A 27,972-nucleotide genomic window follows, 5' to 3' on the forward strand; every position below is an offset into this window, starting at 1 on the left:
GGGAAATAAAGCAAGTAGCAAGCAGCAGTATTTTATTTGGACAAAGATGAGAAAAAAATAGTGTACTGACTAATCTCTCCACGTCACCTCAACTTCATCTGTGCGGAACCTGTGAAACAAAGGCACAGTGTTAAGAGGTGAAAGGACAGCAGCAGAGACACTTCATGCACATGCACCCCCTCATAAATACATCTCCTCATCTAAACAGCATCAAGCACACTGATAAAGTACACGCACACTTCCTCATATTAATGAGCTCACATAGACATGTTCACTTTGCACTACATTGTTCATCACCTTTGTGTCACCCACGAGTCCTCCAGAGCAGTGGTCTGGCCTGAACGAAACATTTCCCATCCTGCTTGTGCTATCATGGCTCCATTATCTATACAAAACCTGCACAGACATGAAGAAGTTAAATGTGAAGTGTCACCACAGACCAGAGCAGCACTGCAGGCCTTTGTGTAGAAGGACTTACCTCTCATCCGTGGCAAACAGCTTGGCACCCCTTTCCTTGCACATGATTTCCATCATCTCTTGAAGACGCACATTGCCTGTGAAAATTTGCAAAAACAGATGAGTTATGACATTAGGCAAGGATGCCCCAAACTCATAAAGCAGTAACAATATGTGGTGTGATAAAAAGAGAACACAGTGAAAAAGAAGAAATTCAGTTTAACACATCACACAGACTAAAAGACCACCTGCATCAAAGGGGCAATTTTTAAAAGGTAAGATAGAAGAAAGGTGCAGTAGAAAGTCACAGTTAATGCCTTGTGTATGTCAAGAACCTCAATAATTACTCCCATACTCACAGCCAACACCACCTACAATAAGAACTTCCTGTGAGCCACAGTGTGCCATGGCCCGTTCTGTGATCTCCACCAGCATGGAAAAGACAACCTCCTGAAGAACAACACAAGTAATCAGATGTCTTGTAAGAAAGACAACAGCCAAACATAAGACAGCCAAGCACACATACACATGTCAAGCAATGCTCTGAAACCTGGTCCAAATTGACCAAGGAATGCCCATGCCATTCATACAACCACATAAAAAACAGAAAAATCCGGGTCATGTGATCCTAGGTACTCCTCATCTCATGCACACTTATATTTACTCTCACACCTACAGTCCCATCTTAGACATGCATATACAAAATGGTATGATACACACACATTTAAGTATTCAAGGTTTCTTAAAAACATGCATGAACTCATTATCACAACAATGCTAGTTATACACGGGTTCATATGCTATACAACAAAACCCAACTAAAACAGACCTATGGCCACTTATCTTTGCATATCCTTATTAAATACGTACACATTTGATCATACATATTTACACTTACACCAACAAAAACAACCACACTTTACTTACCTGCAAGGAAAAGCAGAGATCCTCGGGGCTACACTCCCCTGTACAAACCATCCTCTCAGCCATATCCTGCAGAAGAGTAGAAACAAAGAGGCTAGACAGTGAGTTAGAAAGAGAAACAGAGCAAGCCCCAATGACCACTAGGAACTAATTGCCACCATTTAATTTTCTTTTGTTATTATCTCTGAGATTATGTGCCTTCCTGTTGTATTTTCCATCAAAGAAGCTTATGTCATACCTCAATATATGATAAAATCCCAGAGAAGGACACATCCATTCCCTTCACAGTGTAAGGCAGCTCTACAAATCTTGTTCCCCTATAAGACATCCAAGAATGCATGAGAGAATCACTGGCATATTGGCCAGCACCTCTGCCTCATATCTGCACAGTGCTTGCTTCCAATCCTGGCCCAGGAATTGCCTGTTTGTGTTTTCTCCCATTTCCCTAAAATGTGTAAGTTAATGAGCAGCGATGAGTGTTTCCTGATGGAGTACAGTCCTGTTAGGGATAGTCACTACCTTGTACTTGATGCTGCTGGGATAGGCTCTGGCTTCCTGAGAAGTGTCTTTGAAATGAATAGGTTTAGAAAATGAATGAATGGATGAGTTCACTGTCATTGTAGAGGGTATAAAACACTGAATACTATATACAAAGGTTTTTGAAAAAGGTTATGTATTTTACATTTTCTAGACATTTTTGTGAGGTAGCTTGCTTAAATTTCGTAACATTGTAATTCGTACTCTACCACATCCTGCTGCTGTTGACCATGTTGTCGACCTACCAAATTCTATCAAGTCATGACTATGGCTGTGTGTCTTAACAATTTGCATTAAATAAGAAGAGAAAGTTCTGTATCCAGAAGGTGTTAAAGCAGCTGAAGTCAACAACTGCTTATGCATGCAGTATGGGGATAATGCTTTACCTCACTTCAGTATATGAGATGGACGGAAATGTTTAAAGATGGCTGAGCAAAGTGCTCGGGACAGTCATCTACATCATCCATTAATGAAAAGCAGGAAGAAGCACAAGCTATTGTTCTCACCAACAAAAGAGTAACAACAGAGGAAACTGCATTAGAAGTGAAAGAGGCTGTCGATTTAAAGGAGATGGTGAGGCGAAAGAAACAGTATACAGGTGGCTTTGTATTCAGCCAAAATATTTTTTAAATGCATTCAGAAGCTGACAGATCTCTTGTACAAGTGTACCGAGAAGCAGAGAATCTGATATAAAAATTCAGTTTGAAAAACAAAGTTTACAAATAATTTGAAGAAATAGTGACCACATGAACTCACCTCTTAGCCAATTGCTCAATGTTATACCCAGGACTGGGATCGTTGGAGATCTAGAATCAGAAAGAAAAGCAGACAATTAACTGTATCAGCACTGAGGTTAAAACTAAACAAAGCATTTAATTCAGCTATGCTTGTGAAGGAGACTGAAAGTTTCCTTTGTGAGGCCAAACATCAGAACTAGTCTAATGTGGTAACATTTCAACCCATTCACTGATAATAACTACACTCTTATTCTGATTCACAACACTCAGAGTACTAGATTTTACCTCTTCTTAATAGTGACAACTGGATCTTCCATTTTCGTATTTTCTTATGTAAAACTAACCTGTCTTAATATCCCACCACCATCTGTCAAATAGTCAGATGACTGGGAGTGACCATGATTGGACTCATTAAACACTACAGAAATGTCACATGAACACTATAAGCTCACATAGTCACCCTATGCTACCTTCCATCTGCATTGTAACACATCCTACAAACTATCTGCACTACTGTAATCACTGACTTAATCTCAGAGTTACCATTTTATAACACCAGAGCAACACATAATGAATTTTTAATTAATTACTAGGGGGCTTCGCTCCCTGCTCGCCACTTTGCATCTCTGCCGCTCGCGTATGTGGATTTCACTTTCACCAAACAACAAATCTTTTAATTCTCACTGATACGCCTGTTTATTGGGAAGAATCACTACTTATCCTTGATGGCAACACGAATTAAATGATCTACAAGTCACCGACTTAAAGTTTAAATCCAAACAATATATTCGATCTCTGTTCGCATTTCCGTTATTTCACCGAGTAATAATTTCCATTTGTTTGCACTAATGCGATCTTTACTATAATTTTTTGAGACTTTCAAATTTTCATACTTCCATTATCTCTAACCTGCTCTGCATGTGTATCGCGCCGTTTTTGAATTCTTTACGACATTCTACTTTGTCATCTACTCCTTGTCTTTTATTTCCGGCGCTGGGCATGGTTAAATCTCTTGGCACAAAGTCTCGTCTCACAGGACATGAAAGTATCTCTCTGAAAAAGTTATGTCTCGTCCTTGGCTTAAAAATCACATCTTGTCCCAGGATTTTTTTTATTATAATAGAGAGATATATTCAGTAATTCTTTGCATGTCTGAAAACATGGGGGTTAGAAGTGAAGGAACAGTCACCTCTGAAAAGGCAAGTTGCTGCAAGCCATATTTTAGTTCATAAATACACCATTTACCATGGGACAGTTAGTGACCTATGAGGAAGAGTCAAAAATAAAAAAAAAAACCCAAAACAAACAGCTGCACTGACAATGGAGTAAGTTTAAGAAAACAAGATCATATCTGTATTTGGCTGAAATGGCACCTCTTTGGAAGATGAACTGGTCGCCATTATTGGCAAGACAGGTGTTCTAGTCCAGGGTGGGTTGGGTAAGAGTGACAAGAGTGTGTGAGAGAGAGTAGATATAATTAAAATAAGAGTGTTTTATTTCACTGTGTTAAATATTTAAACAGGCATGTATTTATATTTTTAAAGTGTGTTAAGATGGGGGGTTCAGAGTTTGCCTGTCCATAATACTTTATCCCCCCAGAGACAGCTATGCTTACATTATACCAAAGGGCAGACAGAGAAAAGGGAATCTCCGCACCCATTCATTTTAACCAATATTGTGATACAACAGCTTGCCCCTCTAGTTACCTTAAGGACTCTGGCAAAACGGTCCAGACAGTTGCCAACAGCAATGTCAATGGTTTCTCCAAAGATGCGGTACCTGTGCTTTGAGTAGGCAATGACCTGTGACAGAAGCAGAGTAGCATTATTTCAGCATCTGCTGGATACAGTTTGCTGTAGCAGTAGTATCACTATTGCATTTGCTGATCAAACCCAAAATTACACCTCACTGCATTGTCTAGAAGACTTGTAAAAATGTCATGTCACCTAGAACCTGCTAATTGTGTGCTCTAAAAACTGGACACATGCAGTAGAGTCAGCCTTACCTGGGTGTTGCCTCCACTGACATACAGAACAGTCGGGTTGGCAGCTCCAGTGACCAGTCGCCCCATTTCAATATGCCCAATGCAGTGGTTCACTCCCAGTAAAGGTTTCCCCCAAAGCTGAGCCACAGTTCGGGCAACAATGGCCACAGTAACTAGAGGGGCACCCATTCCGGGACCTGATGGAAAAGCAAAGAGAGTCAAAGAGGATAAATTCTCCCTTCAGCCAAAGCCTGAACCTGCTAGTAGGTACACATGCCTATAGGAGTATGACAGCCATGGTCACTAGAGCTTACAATGAAAACAACAAGCAGTAAAAAGAAAGCCTGTGCTGATCCATGCACTACTTATTCTGGCAAAGCAAGAGCACCCACCCAGAAGAAACAGGCTGTATGATCAACTTGCAGCTGCATCTTTTTAATAATCTGTACTCCAAGCTTCACTATGTTATATTTAAAAAATTTTCCGCTACTATTAAGCGCACCAGCATTCTTTCTCAGTAAACAGAAAGCTGAACTGAGTATGCCAACCTATACCTTTCGTGTAAGCCACACAGTCGACATCCTCTGGCTGGATGCCAGCTTCCTCCAGGGCCTCCTTCAGAACAGTCAGCACACAGGAACGATGGTGCCTGGCAGTCTCACTGGGCAGGAAACCTATAGCAGCAAAAGCAGTTTTTAATGACAATGAAGTGACATATAAGCCATCATTTAAACCTCTTGTATTGGACTTACCTTGGCCTGCAGGTGTGATGTATGTCCTTCTTGGATTGGCCAGCACTGTGCCATCTCTCACAATTCCTACCCCAATCTTGTTGGCACTCCCTTCAAACCCAATTACAATGGTCATGACTGTGGAGGCAAAGAAAAATTTTGCAATTTACTGTTATTGTATAAGGCTTGGCATACATAGTGCAAATTTGAGAAATCTTGGTCAAAGGACTGCTCATACTGCATGATCGAGTGTCCAGTTGTATGTGTGCTCAAACTGTATGAGCACAATTGGTCTGATCGGCATGCCAAGATATGGACACTCAGCCTATATGTGTACATGTTCTCAACAAACAGTTTTACCCATTGATATTTTACAGTAAAGACTACAGTAAAAAATTTAAAAAACAATATTGCCACAGGCTTCTCAAAATGTAAAACAAGAAATGAGCTGAGCTGTTGACTCTTGCTGTACTGGGTTCTGAAACTACAAGGAAAAGAAATGAAAATGGTGTAACTGGACATGTGTGTGGTTGGGAGGGCATGGACAATACAGTCTATTTTACAGAGTGAATTGGAGGGGTGAAATCTATGTAATTTACTCTTGTGTGTGTTTATTTCAGGTATTTTGATAAACTTTTCCTAGAATACTTTTTTTATTGGTATATATATACAGTATATATATATATATATATATATATATATATATATATATATATATGACAGCTTTTCAAAAATCAAAAAGATGACAATAAGCATGAGAAATTCCCAAAGTACAATGTCCAGCCACTGCACTACAGCATACTAAAATACAATACCAATCATTTCTCATTCTCTTCAAACTCAAATTCAAAATGCCATCTGGCCAACCTGCTGAAGTAGCTGTCATTTTCAATTATGGTATTATTTTCTTTTCATTTTGAAATATAGATGAATGATATGGAAGGATTTCATGAAATTTGAAGGAGACATCAGAAGATATGCTCACACTGCAAGACAGCCAAGTAAAATTTCTGACATGATAAATTCTTCCGATCACACGACAGCCAAATCATAAGATGAAATCAGGCATTGCAACCCCTTTAACACTGTATGTGAAACAATGCATGACAAAGCTGAGTCGCCGACCGAATCAGAACAACTGCAAATGAGGCTTAACATTGTGCTAAAACTGCACACTGCATGCCCAACTTCATAGCGGTAAATCTATGTAAGCACTCCGAGGCTGCACTCACTAAATGCAAATATAAATTCAAGTGTGCCCACTGAAATTCTTGCTAGAGTCTGGTCACCCAATCTCACTGCCAAATTTGATGAATGGCTAGGTGTAGAAGATAAATCTACAGGTGGCAGGAAGGATATTCATTGTCTGAACTAAAGAAATTGAATCTTTTAATCTTATACTGTATAGTGCCTATTATATTTCATATGTTTTATATTTCATGTATTGCCTTCAAGATGAATGTTCTAAAGGCTGTTTGATGTAACACAGTATCTCAACTACTCTCTTATGCCTTTATTCAGTTTTGGTCATTTCTTTTTACACTTTAAATTTTTCTTTTTGATTCTGAGTAAAAGTGATTATTGAAATAATCAGATTTGAGGCTTGGTCCGGTCTATGTAAAGATAGTAATATTCCACAACTGATCAATGTGAACGTCATGATTTCAGTTCCACTCCGCCTTCCCTTTGTAACCCTGAACAAGTCACCTGGCCTTCCCAGGCTCCAGATGTGACAATACGGACAATATTGCCAATCCTATGTTTTTCCAAATAGATCTACATTTTTCTGTTCCTGTCAATGTTTCTATGTCTTCCGAATCTGCATTTTTCATCACATTTATTTTTTAACACAATTTTTATATTCAAAAATAGTACTAGGGTGTTGTACCATGTTAGCCATTATGAATGCATAGAAAAGCCAAGAAAAATTACACCTTTTATTGGCTAACTAAAAAGATTACAATATGCAAGCTTTCGAGGCAACTCCGGCCCCTTCTTCAGGCAAGAGATCCTCTGTGGGATTACATCTTTCCTGAAGAAGGGGCCTGAGTTGCCTCGAAAGCTTGCATATTGTAATCTTTTTAGTTAGCCAATAAAAGGTGTCATTTTGCTTGGCTTTTCTATATATTCAAAAAGAAATTATAGCATAATTTCGTGTACATCAATTTATTGTTTTGTAGGTGTTAACAAAAAATGATCAGCTCTAAATATTAAAACATCAGACAACATTAAAACCACCTTCCTAATATTGTGTAGATCCCCATTGGGCTACCATAAAGGTTCTGACCTCTGAAGATGGCACCAAGGTGTTAGCAGCAGATTCTTTAACTCCTGTAAGTTGCAATGTTGTTTTTCCAGCACATCCCACACATGCCTAATTGGATTGAGATCTGGGGAATTTGGAAACCTAGTCAACACAAACTTTTTGACACTTTCCTCAAACCATCCAAAACCAGTTTTTGTTATGTGGCATGAAGGAGTTTACAAGGCCTGCAACAATCTTTAGGTAGGTGGTATGCATCAAAGTAACATCCACAAAAATACCAGGACCCAAGGTTGCCAAGCACAACATTGCCCAAAGTATCTGTCGGTTTGCCTTTTTCCCATAGTGCATCCTGCTGCCCTTTCTTCCTTACGTAAACAATGTACACGCACACAGTTGTTTACATGATCTAAAAGAAAACATACTTGATTAGATCAGGCCACCTTCTTCCATTCCTCCACGGTCCAGTTCTGATGGTCACAGCAGTGGACAGGGGTAATCATGGGGACTTTGACCAGTCTGCGGCTATGCAGCAAGCTGTGATGTTTCTGACACCTTTCTCTGATGGCCAGCATTAAGTTTCTCAGCGATTTGTGCTACAGTAGGTCCTCTGTGGGATTGGACAGGATGTGCTAGCCATCACCCTCCATGTGTAATAATAAGCCTTGGGAGCCCATCACCCTGTCCCCAGTTCACTGGTTGTCCTCCTTGGACTGCTTTTAGCAAGTACTAATCACTGCAAATCAGGAACACCATACAAGACTGCCGTTCTGAAGATGATCTGTAACAGTCATCTAGCCATTACAATTTGGCCCTTGTCTAAGTTACTCATCCTTATGCTTGCCCATTTTTCCTGCTTCTAACACATCACCTTCAAGAACTGACTATTCACTTGCTGCTGAATATATCCTGCCTCTTAATCGGGTGCTATTGTAATGAGATCATTAATGTTATTCACTTCACCTGTCAAGGTGGTTTCAAGGTTGAGGCTGATCAGTGTAATTACTACTCTGCGTATCACCAAATTATATTTATCAAGGCGTTTGGTGACATGTTCTTTGATGTTACATACTGCATTGTGTGCACTGAACATGTAACTTTGTCAGGCATAATTTTGTCAAAGTTAGAAATCACCATCTTTTTGGAATGATCTTAAGCATGTTTTTGGATGCTAATTAAAACCAAACATTTGGACTTGTATCTAGATTCATGTTTCAGTTACTGGCACTGTAAAACTCTTCAGTGTGTGCTCATTTGAATTTGGTGAAGACAAAGCAGACAAACAGGCTGCATTGCAACACTGTAGCCAACAGACAGTAAAAGAGGCCATCAATTATCAAGGCACTCGCTACTACACTTGGAAACCACCAAAATATGTCATTGAAACATTAAAGAAGGACAATGTCATTAACAATATTGTGAGAAAAGTAGAAACAGTAAAATGCAGTTAAAGTTGTTGACTGGAGTGAGATTGAGTCCTGCTAAATGTTCTGCTCCTAAGCTTGAATTTAACATCTCTTACTTATCAAGTGATCCAGTTCTTTGATGCTTGGATTTATATGGCAAATGTCTGATTAAATACCACTGCAGCACACATTTTTGTCTATACTTTGTTAAATGTCTTTTTTTTTGGTTATACAGTCTAGGTTATTCCTAAATGTTAGAGTGGGAACTGTGTATGTGTGTTTGTGTATGTATGTGTATATATATATTTTGTGGCACCTGGCCGGGACACCCAGGAAGACAGGAGGAGGGCTCATTCCTCCTCCAGACCGCGAGGGGCATCCGCCCTGGTTGTATTGGGGGCCACAGGTACAGGGCTTGGAAGCCCAACTCTGTAGGGGCCCGTGGTCACCGCCAGGGGGCGTCCCCCTGCCTGAAGGACCCTGGACCCCAGTACTTCCGCCACACCAGGAAGTGCTGGGGGGGGAGAAGAGAGGGAACACCCGGAGTGCTTCCGGGAGGACAGCCGGCATTTCCGCCACACTGGGGCGTGTCCGAGGGATTGCCGGTGCACACCTGGAACACATCCAGGTACGGATAAAAGGGGCCGCCTCCCTTCATTCAAGGCTGGAGTCAGGTGGAAGCAGGACAAGGTGCAAGAAAGAGAGAAGGAGGCGGTCCGAAGAGGCAGAGTGGTTGGCCTGGACTTTGGGGAAGATTGGGGTTTGTGGCACAATACTTGTAAATAGTAGACAGTGTAAATAAACGCGTGGTGGTGCAAATTAACGTCTGCCTGTCTATATCCGGGTCAAGTTCCACAATATATATATATGCAGTGGAACCTCGGGTCATGAATGTCTCGGAACACGTACAAATCGGGTTACGACCAGAAAAGTTCGCCAAACTTTTGCATCTGTTCACAACCACACACTCGGGTGACGAACAAGGCAGTTTCTCTTCCGGTTCATACATGCCCGATGATTTCTGCACATGTTCAGTCTCTAACTGAGCATTCGCTATGAACTCTTTCTGCTCGATTTCGTTTCCCTTCCGGTTCGTATGCGGCAGTGATTTACGCACGTGTTCCGTCTCTCCCTGTACCTATACAGTACATTGTTCTCAGTCAGACGTGCATCACGCAGAGGGACTTTACCTCAAAACTGTAAACTCTCCACCCAGTTCCTCCTCATTTCCTTCATGCCAGAACTCGACTCATGCAAGGTTAGTTTTCTTGGTTGCTTATGGTTAGTTTTTGTATAAATTACGGGTTTTTCAAATGTTCATTTTTTCCCGTGCTTAAAACTCATTAAAAAAAAGTGTTTACAGAGATTGGTTCATGAGGCTATTAACTTGAACTCCTGCAATGTTACTTTCTTGGTTGTTTATGGTTGGTTTTTAAATAAAGTTCGAATTTGTTCAAATGTTCCTTTTTTTTCCCGTGCTTAAAACTCATTAAAAAAAAGTGTTAACAGCGATCAGTTTGTAAGGCTATTAGCGTGAACTCTTGCAATGTTAGTTTTCTCTGTTCAAGGTCTTCTCAGTGTTATTCAATGTTTTTACATTTAGTTTACTATTACACTGTGTATTCTATGGTATAATTAACTATTTTTGTGCTTAAACATCTTTAAAAAAAATATATTTACATTCAGCTTGTACGGTCCGGAACGGATTAATTGTATTTACATACAATCCTATGGGGGGAAATTGTTTCTGGTCACGACCAAATCGGGTTGCGACCAGAGTTTTGGAATGAATTACGGTTGTGACCCAAGGTTCCACTGTATACTGTTCTATGTAGTTTTTGTTACAGTGGAGCACAAAAATATGCATGTCACGAGATGGACTGCACAAAATGAAGGGTAACTGACTTGATATCACCCTCTCTCTCTATATATATATATTATATATATATACTAGCAAAATACCCGTGCTTCGCAGCGGCAAAGTACTGCCTTAAAATTTAATAATTTAATTTAAATGTAATATGACCAAGCTGTGCGCTGAGCTTACTCTTGAGCATGCAACGTACAGTTGTCCATGTGAAAAGCAATCTTGCCACAAATCAATGACAACATTTTGTTGGGTCCGTCCCTGAGACTTATTAATTGTCATTGCGAAGCAGAGCCTTACTGGAAATTGGAGGCGTTTGAATGGAAATGGGAGATCAGAGGGTATAACGGGGATGCGAGGAATAAAAACTCTCTCCCCTGAGCCACTGCCAGTAAAAATAGTTGCCTCAATTAGGTTCTTTTGCAGACACGTGATCTGAAGTCTCGTGCCGTTACAAAGTTTCGGTGGCTGTAAGTTTCTCAGTAACATTATTGGTGCCCCAACCTTCAAAATTAGATTATGCTCAGGAGTGCCTGGAGGATTCAGAGTGTGGAGAAACTCTACTGCATAGTGCACCGCGTCTTCCACTTCTACAACTGAATCCACAGACTGATATGTTTTCGGTTGTGAAGGTAGTTCTTGAAGTAAAATGTGGTTTATAGTCGTAGTCATGTCATTTCTTGGTGTCAGGATAGCTCTCTCCCTCAACCATGACACGTCGTTTTCGTGGAGATTTCGTAGATTGGGGTAAACATTTTGAAGAAGGCTTTGTAAGAGGCATTGGCGGTTGTCCAAAGGTGTAAAATATTTGGCCATTTGGCCACTTGAAAGCGACAACCGAACAATTCAGCGGCAGCCATCAACTCACATGCAGAACCATAGGTGAAGGGCTTAAGCATTTCACTCTTATAGTGCTCCTGTGTAGTATAATTATCTCCTGTACCATCATCAGTCCACACCTTGAACCTGTCCCAGTCATTCAATACATAAGACACAATGTTCTTCCGGATATCAAGAGTGAGCCTGATATGGCCATGCAATATGTAACACAGAGAATGGAAAAGGCAGGCGCCATCTCCGGGCATCGAAACCACTCGGTAAGTGACAGTTCTTTGATCGATGGTGATCACCTCAATAGACATGTTAATGGGGGTATGGTTGGAATGATAAAGGAAATGGGTACCTGAACAATGTAAACTAAGTCTAAAATACCTACACAATAACTATAATCGTAATAAACGAACAATAAAACAGCGGAGTAGCCGTGGATTAAATAAAAAGGCTGCAGTTATCAGCAGGGAGACGTGAATACCGTGGCGAAGCAAGGAAGGGAATGAAGAGACCGGAGCGACAGACGGCCTTATATAAGGCAGGCAGCCAACTACCTGGGAGGTGTGGGGCTGGGGGACCCAATGCCGCCTCACACGGCAACCAAGCTACAGGCTATGGACGTATATATGTACGTAAGTAGGATTCAGTTAGCGTTGGGAACCCCGTACCAAATTTCTTGAAGATGGGCCCATAAGTAACAAAGACCGTTGGAAAGTTCAATATGGCGACCGGGAGTGGCGTCATACCACCAAAATAAGTACGTACATCGGTTTTGGTTAGCACAGGGAAGCCACCTATCAAATTTCGTGAAGATGGGACCATAAATAAGAAAGTTTAACATGGCTGATGTTGTCGACCGTTATGACCGTTACACATAGAATTTCGGCCGACAGTGGTGTCATACCACCGAAATACGTACGTAAATCGGTTTCGGTTAGTGCAGGGAAGCCGCCTACCAAATTTCGTGAAGATGGGGCCATTAATAAGAAAATTTAACATGGCGGATGTTGTTGACCGTTATGATCGTTACGTGTTGAATTTCGAAATGAAACCCGCTTAACTTTTGTAAGCAAGCTGTAAGGAATGAGCCTGCCAAATTTCAGCCTTCTACCTACATGGGAAGTTGGAAAATTAGTAATAAGTGAGTCAGTGAGGGTTTCCCTTTTATTAGTATAGAATATATATATATACAGTGCATCACTTTTTCCACATTTTGTTATGTTACAGCCTTATTCCAAAATGGATTAAATTCATTTTTTTCCTCAGAATTCTGCACACAACACTCCATAATGACAACGTGAAAAACGTTTACTTGAGGTTTTTGCAAATTTATTAAAAATAAAAAAACTGAGAAATCACATGTACATAAGTATTCACAGCCTTTGCTCAATACTTTGTTGATGCACATTTGGCAGCAATTACAGCCTCAAGTCTTTTTGAATATGATGCCACATGCTTGGCACACCTATCCTTGGCCAGTTTCGCCCATTCCTCTTTGCAGCACCTCTCAAGCTCCATCAGGTTGGATGGGAAGCATCGGTGCACAGCCATTTTAAGATCTCTCCAGAGATGTTCAATCTGATTCAAGTCTGGGCTCTGGCTGGGCCACTCAAGGACATTCACAGAGTTGTCCTGAAGCCACTCCTTTGATATCTTGGCTGTGTGCTTAGGGTCGTTGTCCTGCTGAAAGATGAACCGTCGCCCCAGTCTGAGGTCAAGAGCGCTCTGGAGCAGGTTTTCATCCAGGATGTCTCTGTACATTGCTGCAGTCATCTTTCCCTTTATCCTGACTAGTCTCCCAGTTCCTGCCGCTGAAAAACATCCCCACAGCATGATGCTGCCACCACCATGCTTCACTGTAGGGATGGTGCCAGGTTTCCTCCAAATGTGACATCTGGCATTCACACCAAAGAGTTCAATCTTTGTCTCATCAGACCAGAGAATTTTCTTTCTCATGGTCTGAGAGTCCTTCAGGTGCCTTTTGGCAAACTCCAGGCGGGCTGCCATGTGCCTTTTACTAAGGAGTGGCTTCCGTCTGGCCACTCTACCATACAGGCCTGATTGGTGGATTGCTGCAGAGATGGTTGTCCTTCGGGAAGGTTCTTCTCTCTCCACAGAGGACATCTGGAGCTCTGACAGAGTGACCATCGGGTTCTTGGTCACCTCCCTGACTAAGGCCCTTCTCCCCCGATCGCTCAGTTTAGATGGCCGGCCAGCTCTAGGAAGAGTCCTGGTGGTTTCAAACTTCTTCCACTTACGGATGATGGAGGCCACTGTGCTCATTGGGACCTTCAAAGCAGTAGAAATTTTTCTGTAACCTTCCCCAGATATGTGCCTTGAGACAATCCTGTCTCGGAGGTCTACAGACAATTCCTTTGACTTCATGCTTGGTTTGTGCTCTGACATGAACTGTCAACTGTGGAACCTTATATAGACAGGTGTGTGCCTTTCCAAATCATGTCCAGTCAACTGAATTTACCACAGGTGGACTCCAATTAAGCTGCAGAAACATCTCAAGGATGATCAGGGGAAACAGGATGCACCTGAGCTCAATTTCGAGCTTCACGGCAAAGGCTGTGAATACTTACGTACATGTGCTTTCTCAATTTTTTTATTTTTAATAAATTTGCAAAAATCTCAAGTAAACTTTTTTCACGTTGTCATTATGGGGTGTAGTGTGTAGAATTCTGAGGAAAAAAATGAATTTAATCCACTTTGGAATAAGGCTGTAACATAACAAAATGTGGAAAAAGTGATGCGCTGTGAATACTTTCCGGATGCACTGTATTTATATATATATATATATATATATATATATATATATATATATATATATATATACTAACATCTGTCTGTATGTGTGTCCGCTTTTCACAAGAGAACTACTTGACAGATTTACAGTAGATTTTTTTTCCATAATTTGCTTTAACATTCCGGTTCATTTTGCGAGTTCTCTCATTGCGCCAAGTATCATAGTTCGCTGGCGGTACCGATTTACTTGTGCGAATCCGAGAGAGAGGCAGTGGGCCCCTCCTCGTTCACACGCCAGCCTCGGTTCCAGTCTGTCTACCTCTTGCCACGTGTCAGGATGCCCCTGGCCTTCGCTTAGCTGGCGATACCTGTTTGTTCAACAGACATTGTCATCTACAGATTGTTAAGGTGTAAGGTTTTACATTTTTTAGACAGAGATGTTTTTTAGAGGGGAGCTGCTGATTGCCAGAGATAGTCTGGCCACATCCTTTTCTTCCCACGTGGGGACACTCTCCCATCAGAGCTGAACACGATCAAACACAGTGCCAACGTTTGAGGTTGGATGGAGCGTATCTACTTTTCGCTTGGCCAGAATTATATTTTTTATTGATTTTTAAACTTTGTCCTGACAGCTAGTATAGCTGTAGATATATAAACATGTATAATCTAAACATACAAGTATATATAAATATTTACATATACAGATGAGAACATATAAAAATAGTCTTAGAATAATCACAATTGTACACTTTGAACGATCATTTGCAGTAAACATACGGTGACACGTGTACGTCACGGTTCAAAAACTCGGATTCAGCAGATGCAAAATTTATCTATATTATAAAACGACAGTTTCATTTATGCACGGACGGCGGACTCACCGCATGCGCACTGCACCTCAGAGTCAAACCCAGCGGCTTCCCAGAGTCAGTAGGTGGCGCCCAAACAACACAACCTGTGAACTAAACCTGCTCTAATCCACTGTGCCAGCAGTCTGTGTGGCATATTTGAATCACATAACGGAAATTCAATATTAAAAGTAAGAGTTGTACCTAATGACACAGCCACAGAGAAACAAAAACGAGACCGCATGGATAAAAACAATAAACGGAGGCTCCTACAACGCGCTTCACAAACACCAGAAGCAAAGAAGTCACGGCTCCAAAAAGAAACAGCTCAACTAACAGAAATACAAAAACGAGCCTGTATGGATAAAACAATGAACGAAGGCACCTACAACGCGCCTCTGAAACAGCACAAGCAAAGGAATCACGGCTCCAAAAACAAAGAGCTCAACGATTACAAATACAAAACCGAGCCCGTATGGATAAAAACAATGAACGAAGGCGCCTACAACGCGCTTCTGCAACACCAGATGCAAGAGAGGCACGGATCGAAAAAGAAACTGCAGAAAGGCTACAAAGTCGTTTAAAAGGTTTAAGACGTTCAGTATTCCAACAAAGAAAAAGCCAAAGACAGGAACAATGGACAGACGCTGAACAATTCCGCCAGGTAGCTGAGAACGCATTCTATAATGAGTCCATTGTTCATGAAAATTCATTGGGATTAATGCACTGTGCCAGCAGTCGGTGTCAGCAGAGGCAAAGGAGTCATGGCTCCAAATGGAAAGAGCTCAATGATTTGTAATACAAAACCGAACCCGTAGTTCCCAGAGTCAGTGCGTGGCGCCCAAACACCATGACCTGTAAACTATACCTGCTCTAATCCACTGTGCCAGCAGTCAGTGTGTGAAAGTTGGAGTATGCTTCCTATCAGTAAAAGACTTCTACCTAACGACACAGCCACAGAACAACAAAGACTAGACCGCATGGATAAAAACAATACATGGAGGCTCCTACGACGCGCTTCAGACAAACCAGAAGCAAAGACGTCACGGCTCCACAATGAAAGAGCACCACTTTAGTACAAATATGTTTATTTAATTAATTGAAAACATTAATGGCTACGACCTGTGAACTAAACCTGAGGTAAAGCGTGCACGCCAGGTTGTACAGCCGCCCGAACGCAACCGCCCACACCACCGCACCGGATCCGCCGCCGTCATCAAACGACTTCTCACTGACGACATAGCCATAGAAAAACAAAAAAGAGACTGCATGCATAAAAACAATAAACGAAGGCGCAGATGAGTCACAGCTCCAAAAAGAAACCGCTTTAGTACAAACAAGTAAGCCCACGATTTGCTAGCGAATCGGAAATCCTAGAATGGCAATCAGTTTCTGTTCCATCCGATATCATGGAGGGCGGGTGCGTCTGGGGAAATGTCATTTAATCCAATAGGCATATCTGTACTAAAGCGGTTTCGTTTTGTGGAGACGTGAGTCTGTTGCCTTCGCTGACACCGACTGCTTGAACAGGTTGTGTTGTTTGGGGGCCACCTACTGACTCTGGGAAGCCGCTGCGTCTGACTGTGGGGCGAGCGCCACAGCGCAATATGCGCCTCGGTGGGAAGCCGCTGCGTGAAGACATATCATGGAGGGTATATGCGGTGGTGTGGGCGGTCGCGTCCGGGCGGCCATACAACCTGGCGTGCACGCCTTACCTCAGGTGTAGTTCACAGGTCGTTGTCTCGTTTCTGTGTTTTCTTTGGTTTGAGCCGCGACTCATTTCGCAAGCGCGTTGTCACAGTTGGTTTGAGCCGTGACTCCTTTCGCAAGCGCGTTGTAGGCGCGCGCGTTGTCACAGCATGTACCTTTGGTTTGAGCCGTGACTCCTTTTGCAAGCGCGTTGTAGGCGCGCGCGTTATCACAGTTGGTTTGAGCCGTGACTCCTTTCGCAAACACGTTGTAGGCGCGCGCGTTGTCACAGCATGGACCTTTGGGGTTTCCGTACATCCGGTGAGCCCTGCGCCCATCCGGTTTACAACCTTCGGTTAGTAATATGGATATGTTTATTTAATTAAATGAACTTTCCCAGGACGCACCCACCCTCCATGATATTTCATCCCTCCAAGTATCGGAGGGAACAGAAAGTGATTGCCATTCTTAGATTTGTGATTCTTTCGAGAATCACGGGCTTGCTCGTTCATAAATAGTTGGCACACCAGGCGGTCTACAAATATTTAGCGAGCCTCTTTAACAAGCTATTCAATGTAAATATTGATTTAAGATTTTTCCTATATACAATTTTTGTTCAATCGGGATTTTTACAGCCAAAGCGGGACTCGGGATTTGTCTATTGAACTCGGGTCAGTCCTGCTCAAATCGCGACGTCTGACAACCGTGCTTGAGGTGTCTTTCTGAAGAGTTCGCTACCAGGTAAAGGATCTATCACTACTGTTACTGTTGTCTACTCACTTGGAAAGTCTGAACAACTGTAGCTTCGCACAGAATACATTTACGTACTTAACGAGAGTAAATTAATTTCTCAGAACTCCTGATATGATGTCTGTTCATGGACAAATGAGAGTCTTCGTTACCATATAATGCCCACTCGCACAGTGAAACACCCAAACTAACTTCAATAACCCTCATTTACTTAGTTTAAAAATGACCATGTATGTTTAGAAATCATAAAAAGCATTAGAGTTTCACAGTGGTTAAATAAAAGTCGACAAACATGTTTCACATACGCAATTGACGGTATATTTAAATTAATAATTGACACAGCTTTGATAACCAAAGACTACTCTGAATATTGTTATTCACGAACATACTAAGAAGCGAGTAAATCAAATGTCTGGCTAGACTACAGAAACGAGCCCCCTAGCATTGTTGGACCCAACTACACCAGAAGTGTCTTCCCGCTCCGAAGAAAACCTCCATATTGTTACTTACCTGTCACCGGGGACCTCAAAACAACAGCGTGTTCTGCGTGAATGCCTACCTAGAATTGTATAGCAGTTAAGCGTCGATAATGTCGCAGCTAACGCAGAAGTATCGTCGACTGGTTCTAGCTACACGATAGGGGCGATTGTGCTCACTGCAACTGCTCTGGTTGAGTAAGAAGTAACTTTCTGATCAGGCGGCACGGACAGCCCCCCGAGGACCTTACAGCCGTCTTGGCGAGTGTTTACACGTGAGGAGAAGCGCGAGTTAGCGGTCTTCTTTGTGTGAGGTAAGAATATGGGACTGGGCAATGCGGGAGTTTTTACGATCACTTTTATTAAATCGGTTAATAGCTAGAAATAAGTGGCTAACGTGGCTGCTAGCCTTAACCTTTTAGTCGTTTTGCGTGCTTTCTGACAAAACGGTACTAAAGTACCACGTTCTTTGATTGATATTATGCATTCATTGTAAGCAACCGTGATTATACTGCACGAAAATGATGAACTGGCTAGTGTAAAGTATTTAAAGGGATTCGATTACTTTGCATTATGGCACGCCACAAAGAGCTTTACGTAACATTAATAAATAACACGGATCTTTGGACGTGCGGACGCGTCCTCTCAGTGTCTTTCTACGCTTGATGCTCTGCATGGAAGCATATAAAACGTTCACGGGAATGTAACTTTAGAGTTACTAATCAATATAACTTAAATTGTAGTCAAGAAAGTAGGGTTATCTCGAGAGGGAAACATACAACAATTAACGTGGGGGATTCAACCACCGTACTGATGGCCGTTTCTGTTCACTTCACTTCACTGAATAATAATAATAATACATTTTATTTATATAGCGCCTTTCCCATGCTCAAGGCACTTACAGAATATAATAAAGAACGGCAGCGTATACAGTATATAGCATTGTACAAACCACATAATTAAGACAGTGAATTCTGAAAAAAACAGACAACATAATTGATGGTCTAGCACACACACACAGGTTACAGTAGCATCTTGACAAAGAAGTAAACTGAGAGAAGGGTAATAAAGTCAGGTAGAGCTAAAAGTCTTCCTGAACAGATGAGTTTTGAGTTGTTTTTTAAAACAATTCATGGAGTCAGCTGACCTGATTAATTTCGGTAGGTCATTCCAGAGTCTGGGCGCTATACAGCTGAAGGCCCTGTCACCCATGGAGTGTAGATGTGTGGGGTACAACAAGATTGCCAGAATCAGAGGTCCTTAGTGGGCGGGCAGGCACATAGTGACGGAGAAGGTCACTGATGTAGTTTGGCGCGAGGTTATTTAAGGCTTTGTAGGTTATTAGTAGGATTTTATATTCAATTCTGTAAGACACAGGGAGCCAGTGAAGACAGAGCAGGATGGGTGTTATGTGCTCGCTGCTGCTGGTTCGAGTAAGGACTCTTGCAGCTGAGTTTTGAATAAGCTGGAACTGTGATATAAGATTAGAAGGGGCACCTGCCAGTAGGGAATTACAATAATCAATGCGGGATGTGATAAAAGCATGGACAAGTTTCTCAGCATTAGAGAAGGAGAGGAAGGAGCGAACATGCGATATGTTACGGAGGTGAAAGTAAGAAAGTTTCTTAATGTGATTTATGTTGGCGGAATAAGAGAGGGAGGAATCAAAAATGACACCCAAGATTTTTTTACAGTAGAGGCAGGTCTGATAAGATCACCGCCAAGACAGACTGGGAAGGAGCTCATTTTATTAAGTTGCATTTTAGTCCCAATTTGCAGGAGTTCGGTTTTATTGCAATTTAATTTTAAAGAGTTCTGCTCCATTCAGGTTTTAATTTCACTAAGGCAGGTTGTGAGCTGAGAAAGCTCTGATGAAGTTCCACTTTTAACATTGAAGTAGAGTTGAGTATCATCTTCATAAAAATGATAACCCAGTCCATAGCTACGGATAATATGGCCAAGGGGAAGCATGTAAATACAGAAGAGAAGAGGGCCAAGGACAGAGCTCTGAGGAACTCCTTGTGTGACTGGCGCTGAGCTGGTGTGCTGTTGCCAAGACTAACAAACTTTTGCCTATCAGTCAGATAGGACTTGAACCACTGGAGGGCAGTGCCAGAGATACCCAGCATGTTCTCCATTCTGGACAGTAGGATGTCATGTCTGACAGACCTCAGTGCAACATTTGACACTAACAGAATTAATATGCTGGTTTGTCCAGAGTCTGCTGCCATAAGCAAATCATTGGTTACCCGTAGCAGAGCAGTTTCACAGCTGTGCCGCGCCCTGAAACCAGACAGAAAGGGTTCCATCAAATTATTAGAGTTTAGGTAATTGGTGAGTTGGGAAGCTACAACACGCTCAAGAACTTTTGACAGGAAAGGTAAGTGGGAAATAGGCCGGAAATTGTTAAGATTGTCAGCATCAAGACCAGACTTTTTTAACATTGGGGTTACAGAAGCAATTTTAAAAGTGTGCGGCACAGAGCCAGTGTCAAGGGATGAGTTTATTATTGTTGTAACAGTCAGGATTATGGCATGAAGGCAGGATTTAAGTAGTGTGGTGGGGATGGGGTCCAGTACACAAGTAGTCGGCCTCATCTTACAAAGCAGGTTATTAACAAACGCAGATGTGACTGGTGAGAACTTAGAGAAGGAGCTGGATGGAGTGGGAAAACGGGGAGAGATATAAACAGATGATGTATTTATGTTAGTTGAATTATTTAGATCATTAATTTTGTTACGGAAAAAGTGGAGTAATTCCTCACAGACTTCAGTAGAAGAGGTAGTTGGGACAGATGCGGGTTCGAGTAGTTTATTAACTACAGAGAACAAAACCCTTGGGTTATCATGGCCACTTTCTATTATTCTGCCGCAATGGGTGTTCTTGGCAGAAGTTAGTGCTTCTCTGTAAGCAATTTGGTGGTCAGAGAAAGCCTGGATGTGCACGGTGAGGCCAGTCTTACGTGACATTCTCTCAAGTCGTCGGCCAGCTGCTTTCATAGATCGCAATTCTGAGTTACACCAAGGAGCTGAACGTTTAAAGGCAACCTCCTTATGTTTTAAAGGAGCTGTTTTATCTAATGCTGAATGAAGGGCTGAGTTATAGTGGTCAACAAGACTATCTAGTGTTGATGGAATAGGTGCAGACAGTAAAAGATCAGAAATGGATCCAGAAAGGATAGAGGGACAGATATTTTTAAGGTTTCTGTAAGAAATTTGTCGTTTACAGGTAAGAGGCAGTGAAATAGTGAAAAATACTGCTTTATGGTCAGAGAGTCCCAAATCAGTGCTGTAAATGTTGGCAACAGATAGTCCAGAAGTGCAGATCAGATCCAATATATGACCGCCAGAGTGGGTTGGAAAATCAACATGTTGTCAAGTCAAAACAGTCCAGTAAGGATAGGAATTCATTCCTCAGTTTAGATGTGGGGGTGTCAGTATGGATGTTGAAATCACCAAGAAGGATAATTCTCTGAGAGTAAGAGCTTAGGTGGGTCAAAAGTTCAATCAGATCGGATAAGAAGGATGCATTGTATTTTGGGGGACGCTAAAGAACAATGAGTGAGACAGGACCTGATTTCGTTATTAGTTTAAGAGCCAGGCACTCAAAAGACAATGGACAGTCAGTTGGGATTCGTTTAATGTTTAAGTCTGCTCTGATAATTACTGCAAGCCCACCGCCTTGTCTTGAGCTATGAGGCTCTGTGTGGAAAGTGAAATCAATTGGAGTCGCCTCTGTGAGAGACGCAGATTCGTTTGGTTTTTGCCAAGTGCCAGTGCCAAGTCTCCGTTAAACACAGAATACACCTGAACACCAGCAAAACCAAGGAGCTGGTGGTGGATTTTAGGAGGCCCAGACCCCTCATAGACCCAGTGATCATCAAAGGTGACTGTGTGCAGATGGTGCAGACCTATAAATATCTGGGAGTGCAGCTGGATGATAAATTAGACTGGACTGCCAATACTGATGCGCTGTACAAGAAAGGACAGAGCCGGTTATACTACCTTAGAAGGCTGGCGTCCTTCAACATCTGCAATAAGATGCTGCAGATGTTCTATCAGACAGTTGTGGCGAGCGCCCTCTTCTACGCAGTGGTGTGCTGGGGAGGCAGCATTAAGAGGAAAGACGCCTCACGCCTGGACAAACTGGTAAGGAAGGCAAGCTCTATTGTTGGCATGGAGCTGGATAGTTTAACATCTGTGGCAGAGCGAAGGGCGCTCAGCAGGCTCCTATCAATTATGGAGAATCCACTGCATCCACTTAATAGTATCATCTCCAGACAGAAGAGCAGCTTCAGCGACAGACTGCTGTCACTGTCCTGCTCCACTGACAGATTGAGGAGATCATTCCTCCCCCAAACTATGTGACTCTTTAATTCCACCTGGGGGGGTAAACGTTAATATTTAACATTCTAAATAGTTATTATCTGTTTTTCACCTGCATTATTATCATTCTTTAATTTAATATTATTTATTGTATCAGCATGCTGCTGCTGAAGAATGTGAATTTCCCATTGGGATTAATAAAGTATCTATCTATCTATCTATCTATCTATCTATCTATCTATCTCTCTCTCTCTCTCTCTCTCTCTCTCTCTCTCTCTCTCTCTCTCTCTCTCTCTCTCTCTCTCTCTCTCTCTCTCTCTCTCTCTCTCTCTCTCTCTCTCTCTCTCTCTCTCTCAAGTTTGGTGTCAGTGATGAGTTCTGACAGCACCAATGCTTTGCCATTAAGAGATCTCGAGTTAAACAGTGCAATATTAGTTAATGAGGCTTCTTTTTGCAACCTTTCATAGATCATTTCGATCTACCCGTTTAAGTGTATCAATTCTCTTGATTCATTTGATTTTTGGGGGAAGGGATTTGGGTGTTTACAAGTATATAATTGAATAATTCCTCCATTATTATATATGTATGTGTGTGTGTGTGTGTATGTGTGTGTATATATATATATATATATATATATATATATATATATGTGTCTGTGCATATGTACATATAGTAATGTATGTTTGGACTTGATATTGGACTAAATATTGCACTCTTTTTGGAACCCATAATTTTTACCCTAGGGATCCCAGTGGATTTTTTTTTTTCCCGTTGTGCTATGGTTTGCCTACCAGTGCCATCTGCTGGCTCAGGGCTAGTGAAACATTGAAACAAACTGAAGACAGACAAGCAGACAAAATGATCAGAGCTTAACATTACTTACTGGGGCAACACTGCATGGTCTTTCTGTCCACTGTAATATTAAAAGGGGTATCATGTGCTTTTGCCGGGGGTGTTGGGTGAAGCATGATCGAGAATGGAAATGCTGCATAGTACAAAGGAGAATCAGAGGACTGTTGTTTAACTCTTCCTTTGTTGGCTTTTTTTTATTCATAATTCAAGAACTACAAAATGTCCACCTTGAACAAGTCAAACAAAAAAGTGTTCATAGTTACAACCCAGCAAGAAGTGACCACAATTGTGGAATCCAATCAGACACAAAAAGAACAAATTCTCAACTCACAAGAGCAGAGACATTGATGGAGATGCAGTGTGGATGATGATTGGGACAGCTAGCAGTAACAACAGGGTCACCACTTTAAAAAGAAAAACACATTAACATTTGCTTCTTCCCTTAACCCATTCTACAAATTATACCTAGGCAATGCTGGGTACTTTGGCCAGTTAATTTATATATTTTACATGAAGATAATTCCTATTAGATTGTTCTGTTTCAGTGCACATAAAATGACAACACATTTAAGATGCATACTTTAAATAAGATGTTTCATTACAGAATTGCAAGTGAACAAGAATCATGAAAGTCATTGATGGGTAATGATTTCACAAATCAAATAAACAAAAGAATCAGATGATAGTACGTGCATGGTACAGTCAAATGGCCCATAAAAAAGTGTGCACTAAGTTAAGTTGAAAGCAAACAAAATTAGAGTATTTTTTATAAGACTGGGGGCTTTTCTCGCCAACCCCCTCGGCCTGCACTACGTGCCAGCCACTTCACGTCTCTGCCGCTCACGTATACGGATTTCACTTTCACCAAACAACAAATCCTTTAATTCTCACTGATACGCCTCTTCATTGGGAAGAAACACTACTTTTCCCTGATGGCAAGACAGATTAGACAATCGACAAGTTTCTGACGTAAAGTTTAAATCCAAACAATATATTCAATCTCTTTTTGCTGTTCCGTTATTTCACTGAGTAATAATTTCCATTTGCGCTAATGCAATCTTTACTATAATTTTTTTGAGACTTTCGAATTTTAGTACTTCCATTATTTCAAACCTGCTCTGCATGTGTATCGCACCAACGTTTTTGAATTCTTTACGACATTCTACTTTGTCATCTACTCTTTGCCTTTTATTTCTGGCCCTGGGCGTGGTTAAATCTCTTGGCAAAATGTCTTGTCTCGTGGGACTTGAAAGTATCTCTCTGAAAAAGTCACGTCTTGTCCCTGGATTTTTTTTATATAATAGAATTGGTTTTATGGGACTAATTTGTTGAATATACAAAGGAATATAAAAATATTAGTTATAATGTTTATATGTTCAGTTTGAAACAATAACAGAATTAAATTGTACAAAAAATGTCACTTTACTATTGTATACTATTGTTACCATATTGTGTTTGTGTGATGAATGAGGGAATCAATGGTGACAGTTTTTCTCAGACATTAATATAGTTTGAACTCAAAAAAAATAAACGAAGCAAGTCAAGATGCATGATCCAGGTGGGTCTTGTGCATGCGCTTTAAGCAACTACCAGCGTCAGCATAACAAAAGAATCTGTTGACAATATGCAGGACATGCCTTGAGCTCCACTAAATCAATTTGTTCTCATGTTTGCAAATTGATTTGTATGATTCACTGAAAATAGTTGTTTAAAAAGAACAAATTCTCCTTGAGTTGCCACAATTCTGTCTTTAAGCAAATTAACCAGTTATATTGTTTCCATTTTTAATTGGCAGCTTAGTCCAAAGAGATGTTTATTTGACAAAAATGCTACAGTAAAAAGGAAATCTTTTATGTTTGACGTTATCATGAATTAGTTTGATTTTTAGGTGTTATCTGCAGGGTTTCTTGTCTGCAGCCCAGATCCAGTGAATTTGTAGAGCCATATTTTGTCTTTATTTTTGGTAATGGATGTGAAGCATCAGCACAAGCTTTTTGTTGCCATGTATGAGCCAGATTTTTTGCAGCAAAGCATATGATTTGCAGCTTGAAATAACCCATTTTCTTTTGCTGTTATTTAGGAAGGAGGCAGTGCAACTGTCATCAGCAGGGGAAATTCTGATTTGGCGCTGTGCCAGTGTCTTGCTTTGGCAGGCGAGTCGGAAACGGTTTACTGTGACAATGCCAAAACGAGCAAAGAAGAATGAGGAAGCCACGGGTGACACTGAAAAACAAAGTGAAACAGGTAAAAAAAAAAATGTGGTTGGAGTATCTTAGTCATTTTCTTGTCAGTTAGTATTTGGGGGAGCAATGGTTAGTGGGGATAAATACTTGCAACACCTGAAGGGTGACCGTGATACTGTCATAGTTATCAGAGCAACAGCAACTCGTCAGAAGTTACTATGACCTACAGTAGGTGAGAATGAACACTTCCATATTATGCTAAAATACGAGTGTGTGCTGAATACTTCTGTTTGTAGGGCCAGAAAAGAAACGGGGCAAGGCAGCAAAGGAACCTGAAGCTCCAATACTGTATGAGGACCCCCCAGACAAGTTGGTCTCTGTGGAAGGAAAGGCTGCCAACCTGAAAATCACATCCTGGAATGTGGATGGTCTGCGGGCTTGGGTTAAGAAGAATGGGCTGGAGGTGAGTGCACCAGGCTTACAAGCATGCCGCTCTACATAACTCAGCAGAGCTGAATTTTTTAAAGGTCAGTTTGGCAAGCTGAAGATGGAAGGGAATAATCAGTCAAAAAGACCTACATTTGTAAAGTGCTGTGTACTTCTGTTTTCTTGTCTGTATCTTAGTGGGTTCGGAAAGAGGATCCAGATGTCTTCTGTATTCAGGAGACTAAATGTGCAGAGAAGGCTCTGCCGGCTGAAATAAAAGACATGCCAGAGTATCCTCACAAATACTGGGCTTGCTCTGAGGACAAGGAGGGTTACAGTGGTGTGGCCATGTTGTGCAAGGTGAAGCCTCTCAACGTTAGCTACGGAATAGGTAAGTACAGGAGTCTTGTGTCCATTGTCTAATGAAACCTGCCACCTGATGTGGAATTAACACTAAAGGAGCTTACATGAAGACCGTCAGACACCAAACCACCATATGGTGCATTTCAAGTTATTAAATGAGCAGATTTTGGTACCAGGGCTCAAAGTTAACTTTCCTCTCTTTTTTGAAAAGGTAAGGAGGAGCATGACAAAGAAGGACGTGTGATAACAGCAGAGTTCCCTTCTTACTTCCTAGTAACTGCCTATGTTCCTAATGCCAGCCGAGGACTAGTCAGGCTGGGTTACCGCCAAACCTGGGATGTTGATTTCCGGGCTTACCTGAAAGACCTGGATCAACGCAAACCACTTATCCTGTGTGGTGATCTCAATGTATCTCACCAGGAGATCGACCTGAAGAACCCGAAAGGCAACAAAAAAAATGCCGGCTTTACACCTGAAGAGCGGGAGGGCTTCTCGGCGCTGCTGGCAGAAGGGTTTGTAGACAGCTTTAGGCACCTCTACCCAGAGCAACAATATGCCTATACCTTCTGGACCTACATGATGAACTCTCGCAGCAAGAATGTGGGGTGGCGCCTGGACTACTTTGTGTTATCCCGCACACTCCTCAGTGCTTTATGTGACAGCAAGATTCGAGGCACCGCTATGGGTAGCGATCACTGCCCTGTTACCCTGCTGCTAGCTCTGTGAACAAACACGCAAATACAGGGCCAACATTTAGAACCTCCAGCCTTGCAGTAGTTGAGAATTGTACCTGAGTGGCATGAGGTTGATGATAACATGGTGGAGCTTATGAGCTGTATTATACTTAGGATTAGGTCTCATGGGGTTTTGTAGCTAAGTGGACTGGGATTGGCACCTAGGGCTTATGTTAGGGGTTGATACTGAACAGAGCCTGTGAGAAACATCTGAAAGTTGGTGTACATAATTACATAGGTGGGGGAGAGGTGGTAATCATGAGGGTCTTCCTGGGTGCAATGTCTGTATTGTAACTTCCACTTAGTTTTTAGAATTGTTGCAGTGTCTACTTTTCTGCATTTGACAAAGACCGCAATTATCAGCCATTAATGAACGAAAGTTAATTGCCATTATGTGGTTTGTGCTTTTCATGGGGTTTTCTTTTTTGCTGGGAAACAATATTTTAAGTATAAGCTAAATGGAAAAAATATCAAAGGCATTAATAAAATTTGTACAAATTAACTGGTAGATGGCTCATTTCATTGCTTGGTTTTGTGTTAACATTCTTAAAATGAAGTGGGTGGGCTTGGCCTGTAAAATGTATTTCTGGTGGGGAGTACAGAGTGTGGTCACTGAAAGAGAAAGCTTTATTGTTAGTGACGAAACTTTGATGTCCGGTAGTACATCATCTCCTTTGGCAATGGATGCCGCCACCACCAGCAGTGTTAGGTGCTTCTTGCACAGGTAATGCATCAAACAGGGTTCTGCAGTAACGATGAGTAACCAGCGCGTTGTTAATGTTACCACTAAAGTGCTTTACCGAGGAAGTGTTCAGCTTGACTCAGATTGACTGTTCATT

General features: G+C 41.6%; 2 protein-coding genes across 3 annotated transcripts; one reads left to right on the top strand and one right to left on the bottom strand.

Moving 5' to 3' along the window:
- Window positions 1–19: 19 nt before the first annotated feature.
- On the bottom strand, window positions 20–18,406 carry osgep (O-sialoglycoprotein endopeptidase). The gene is made up of 12 exons (XM_028808894.2): window positions 18,285–18,406; window positions 5,391–5,507; window positions 5,193–5,312; window positions 4,660–4,835; window positions 4,361–4,456; window positions 2,674–2,723; window positions 1,619–1,697; window positions 1,384–1,449; window positions 816–906; window positions 479–554; window positions 298–396; window positions 20–109 (listed from the first exon to the last, which is right to left on the bottom strand). The coding sequence occupies exons 2-12, from the start codon at window positions 5,503–5,505 to the stop codon at window positions 70–72; spliced, it is 1,008 nt and encodes a 335-aa protein (XP_028664727.1). The 5' UTR covers window positions 5,506–5,507; window positions 18,285–18,406; the 3' UTR covers window positions 20–69.
- Window positions 14,883–27,635, top strand: apex1 (APEX nuclease (multifunctional DNA repair enzyme) 1). 2 transcript variants are annotated; one of them, XM_028808918.2, is made up of 5 exons: window positions 14,883–14,897; window positions 25,508–25,671; window positions 25,907–26,073; window positions 26,235–26,427; window positions 26,611–27,635. In XM_028808918.2, the coding sequence occupies exons 2-5, from the start codon at window positions 25,608–25,610 to the stop codon at window positions 27,123–27,125; spliced, it is 939 nt and encodes a 312-aa protein (XP_028664751.1). In that variant the 5' UTR covers window positions 14,883–14,897; window positions 25,508–25,607; the 3' UTR covers window positions 27,126–27,635. The 2 variants fall into 2 exon arrangements, with proteins under 2 accessions (XP_028664751.1, XP_028664746.1); XM_028808913.2 differs by lacking the exon at window positions 14,883–14,897 and adding an exon at window positions 18,428–18,564.
- Window positions 27,636–27,972: the final 337 nt, after the last annotated feature.

Source organism: Erpetoichthys calabaricus, chromosome 1, assembly GCF_900747795.2.
Source record: "Erpetoichthys calabaricus chromosome 1, fErpCal1.3, whole genome shotgun sequence".
NCBI classification, from domain to species: Eukaryota; Metazoa; Chordata; class Cladistia; order Polypteriformes; family Polypteridae; genus Erpetoichthys; species Erpetoichthys calabaricus.

Excerpts from the sequence above, each read along its gene's own strand:
- apex1 (XM_028808918.2), top strand. The coding sequence starts at position 25,608 with ATGCCAAAACGAGCAAAGAAGAATGAGGAAGCCACGGGTGACACTGAA. Across the intron at positions 26,074-26,234 it reads TTAAGAAGAATGGGCTGGAG|TGGGTTCGGAAAGAGGATCC; the intron begins GTGAGTGCACCA and ends TCTGTATCTTAG. Across the intron at positions 26,428-26,610 it reads CAACGTTAGCTACGGAATAG|GTAAGGAGGAGCATGACAAA; the intron begins GTAAGTACAGGA and ends TTTTTTGAAAAG.
- osgep (XM_028808894.2), bottom strand. The coding sequence starts at position 5,505 with ATGACCATTGTAATTGGGTTTGAAGGGAGTGCCAACAAGATTGGGGTA. Across the intron at positions 1,698-2,673 it reads ATTGAGCAATTGGCTAAGAG|GGGAACAAGATTTGTAGAGC; the intron begins GTGAGTTCATGT and ends GATGTCTTATAG. Across the intron at positions 1,450-1,618 it reads GGATTTTATCATATATTGAG|GATATGGCTGAGAGGATGGT; the intron begins GTATGACATAAG and ends ACTCTTCTGCAG.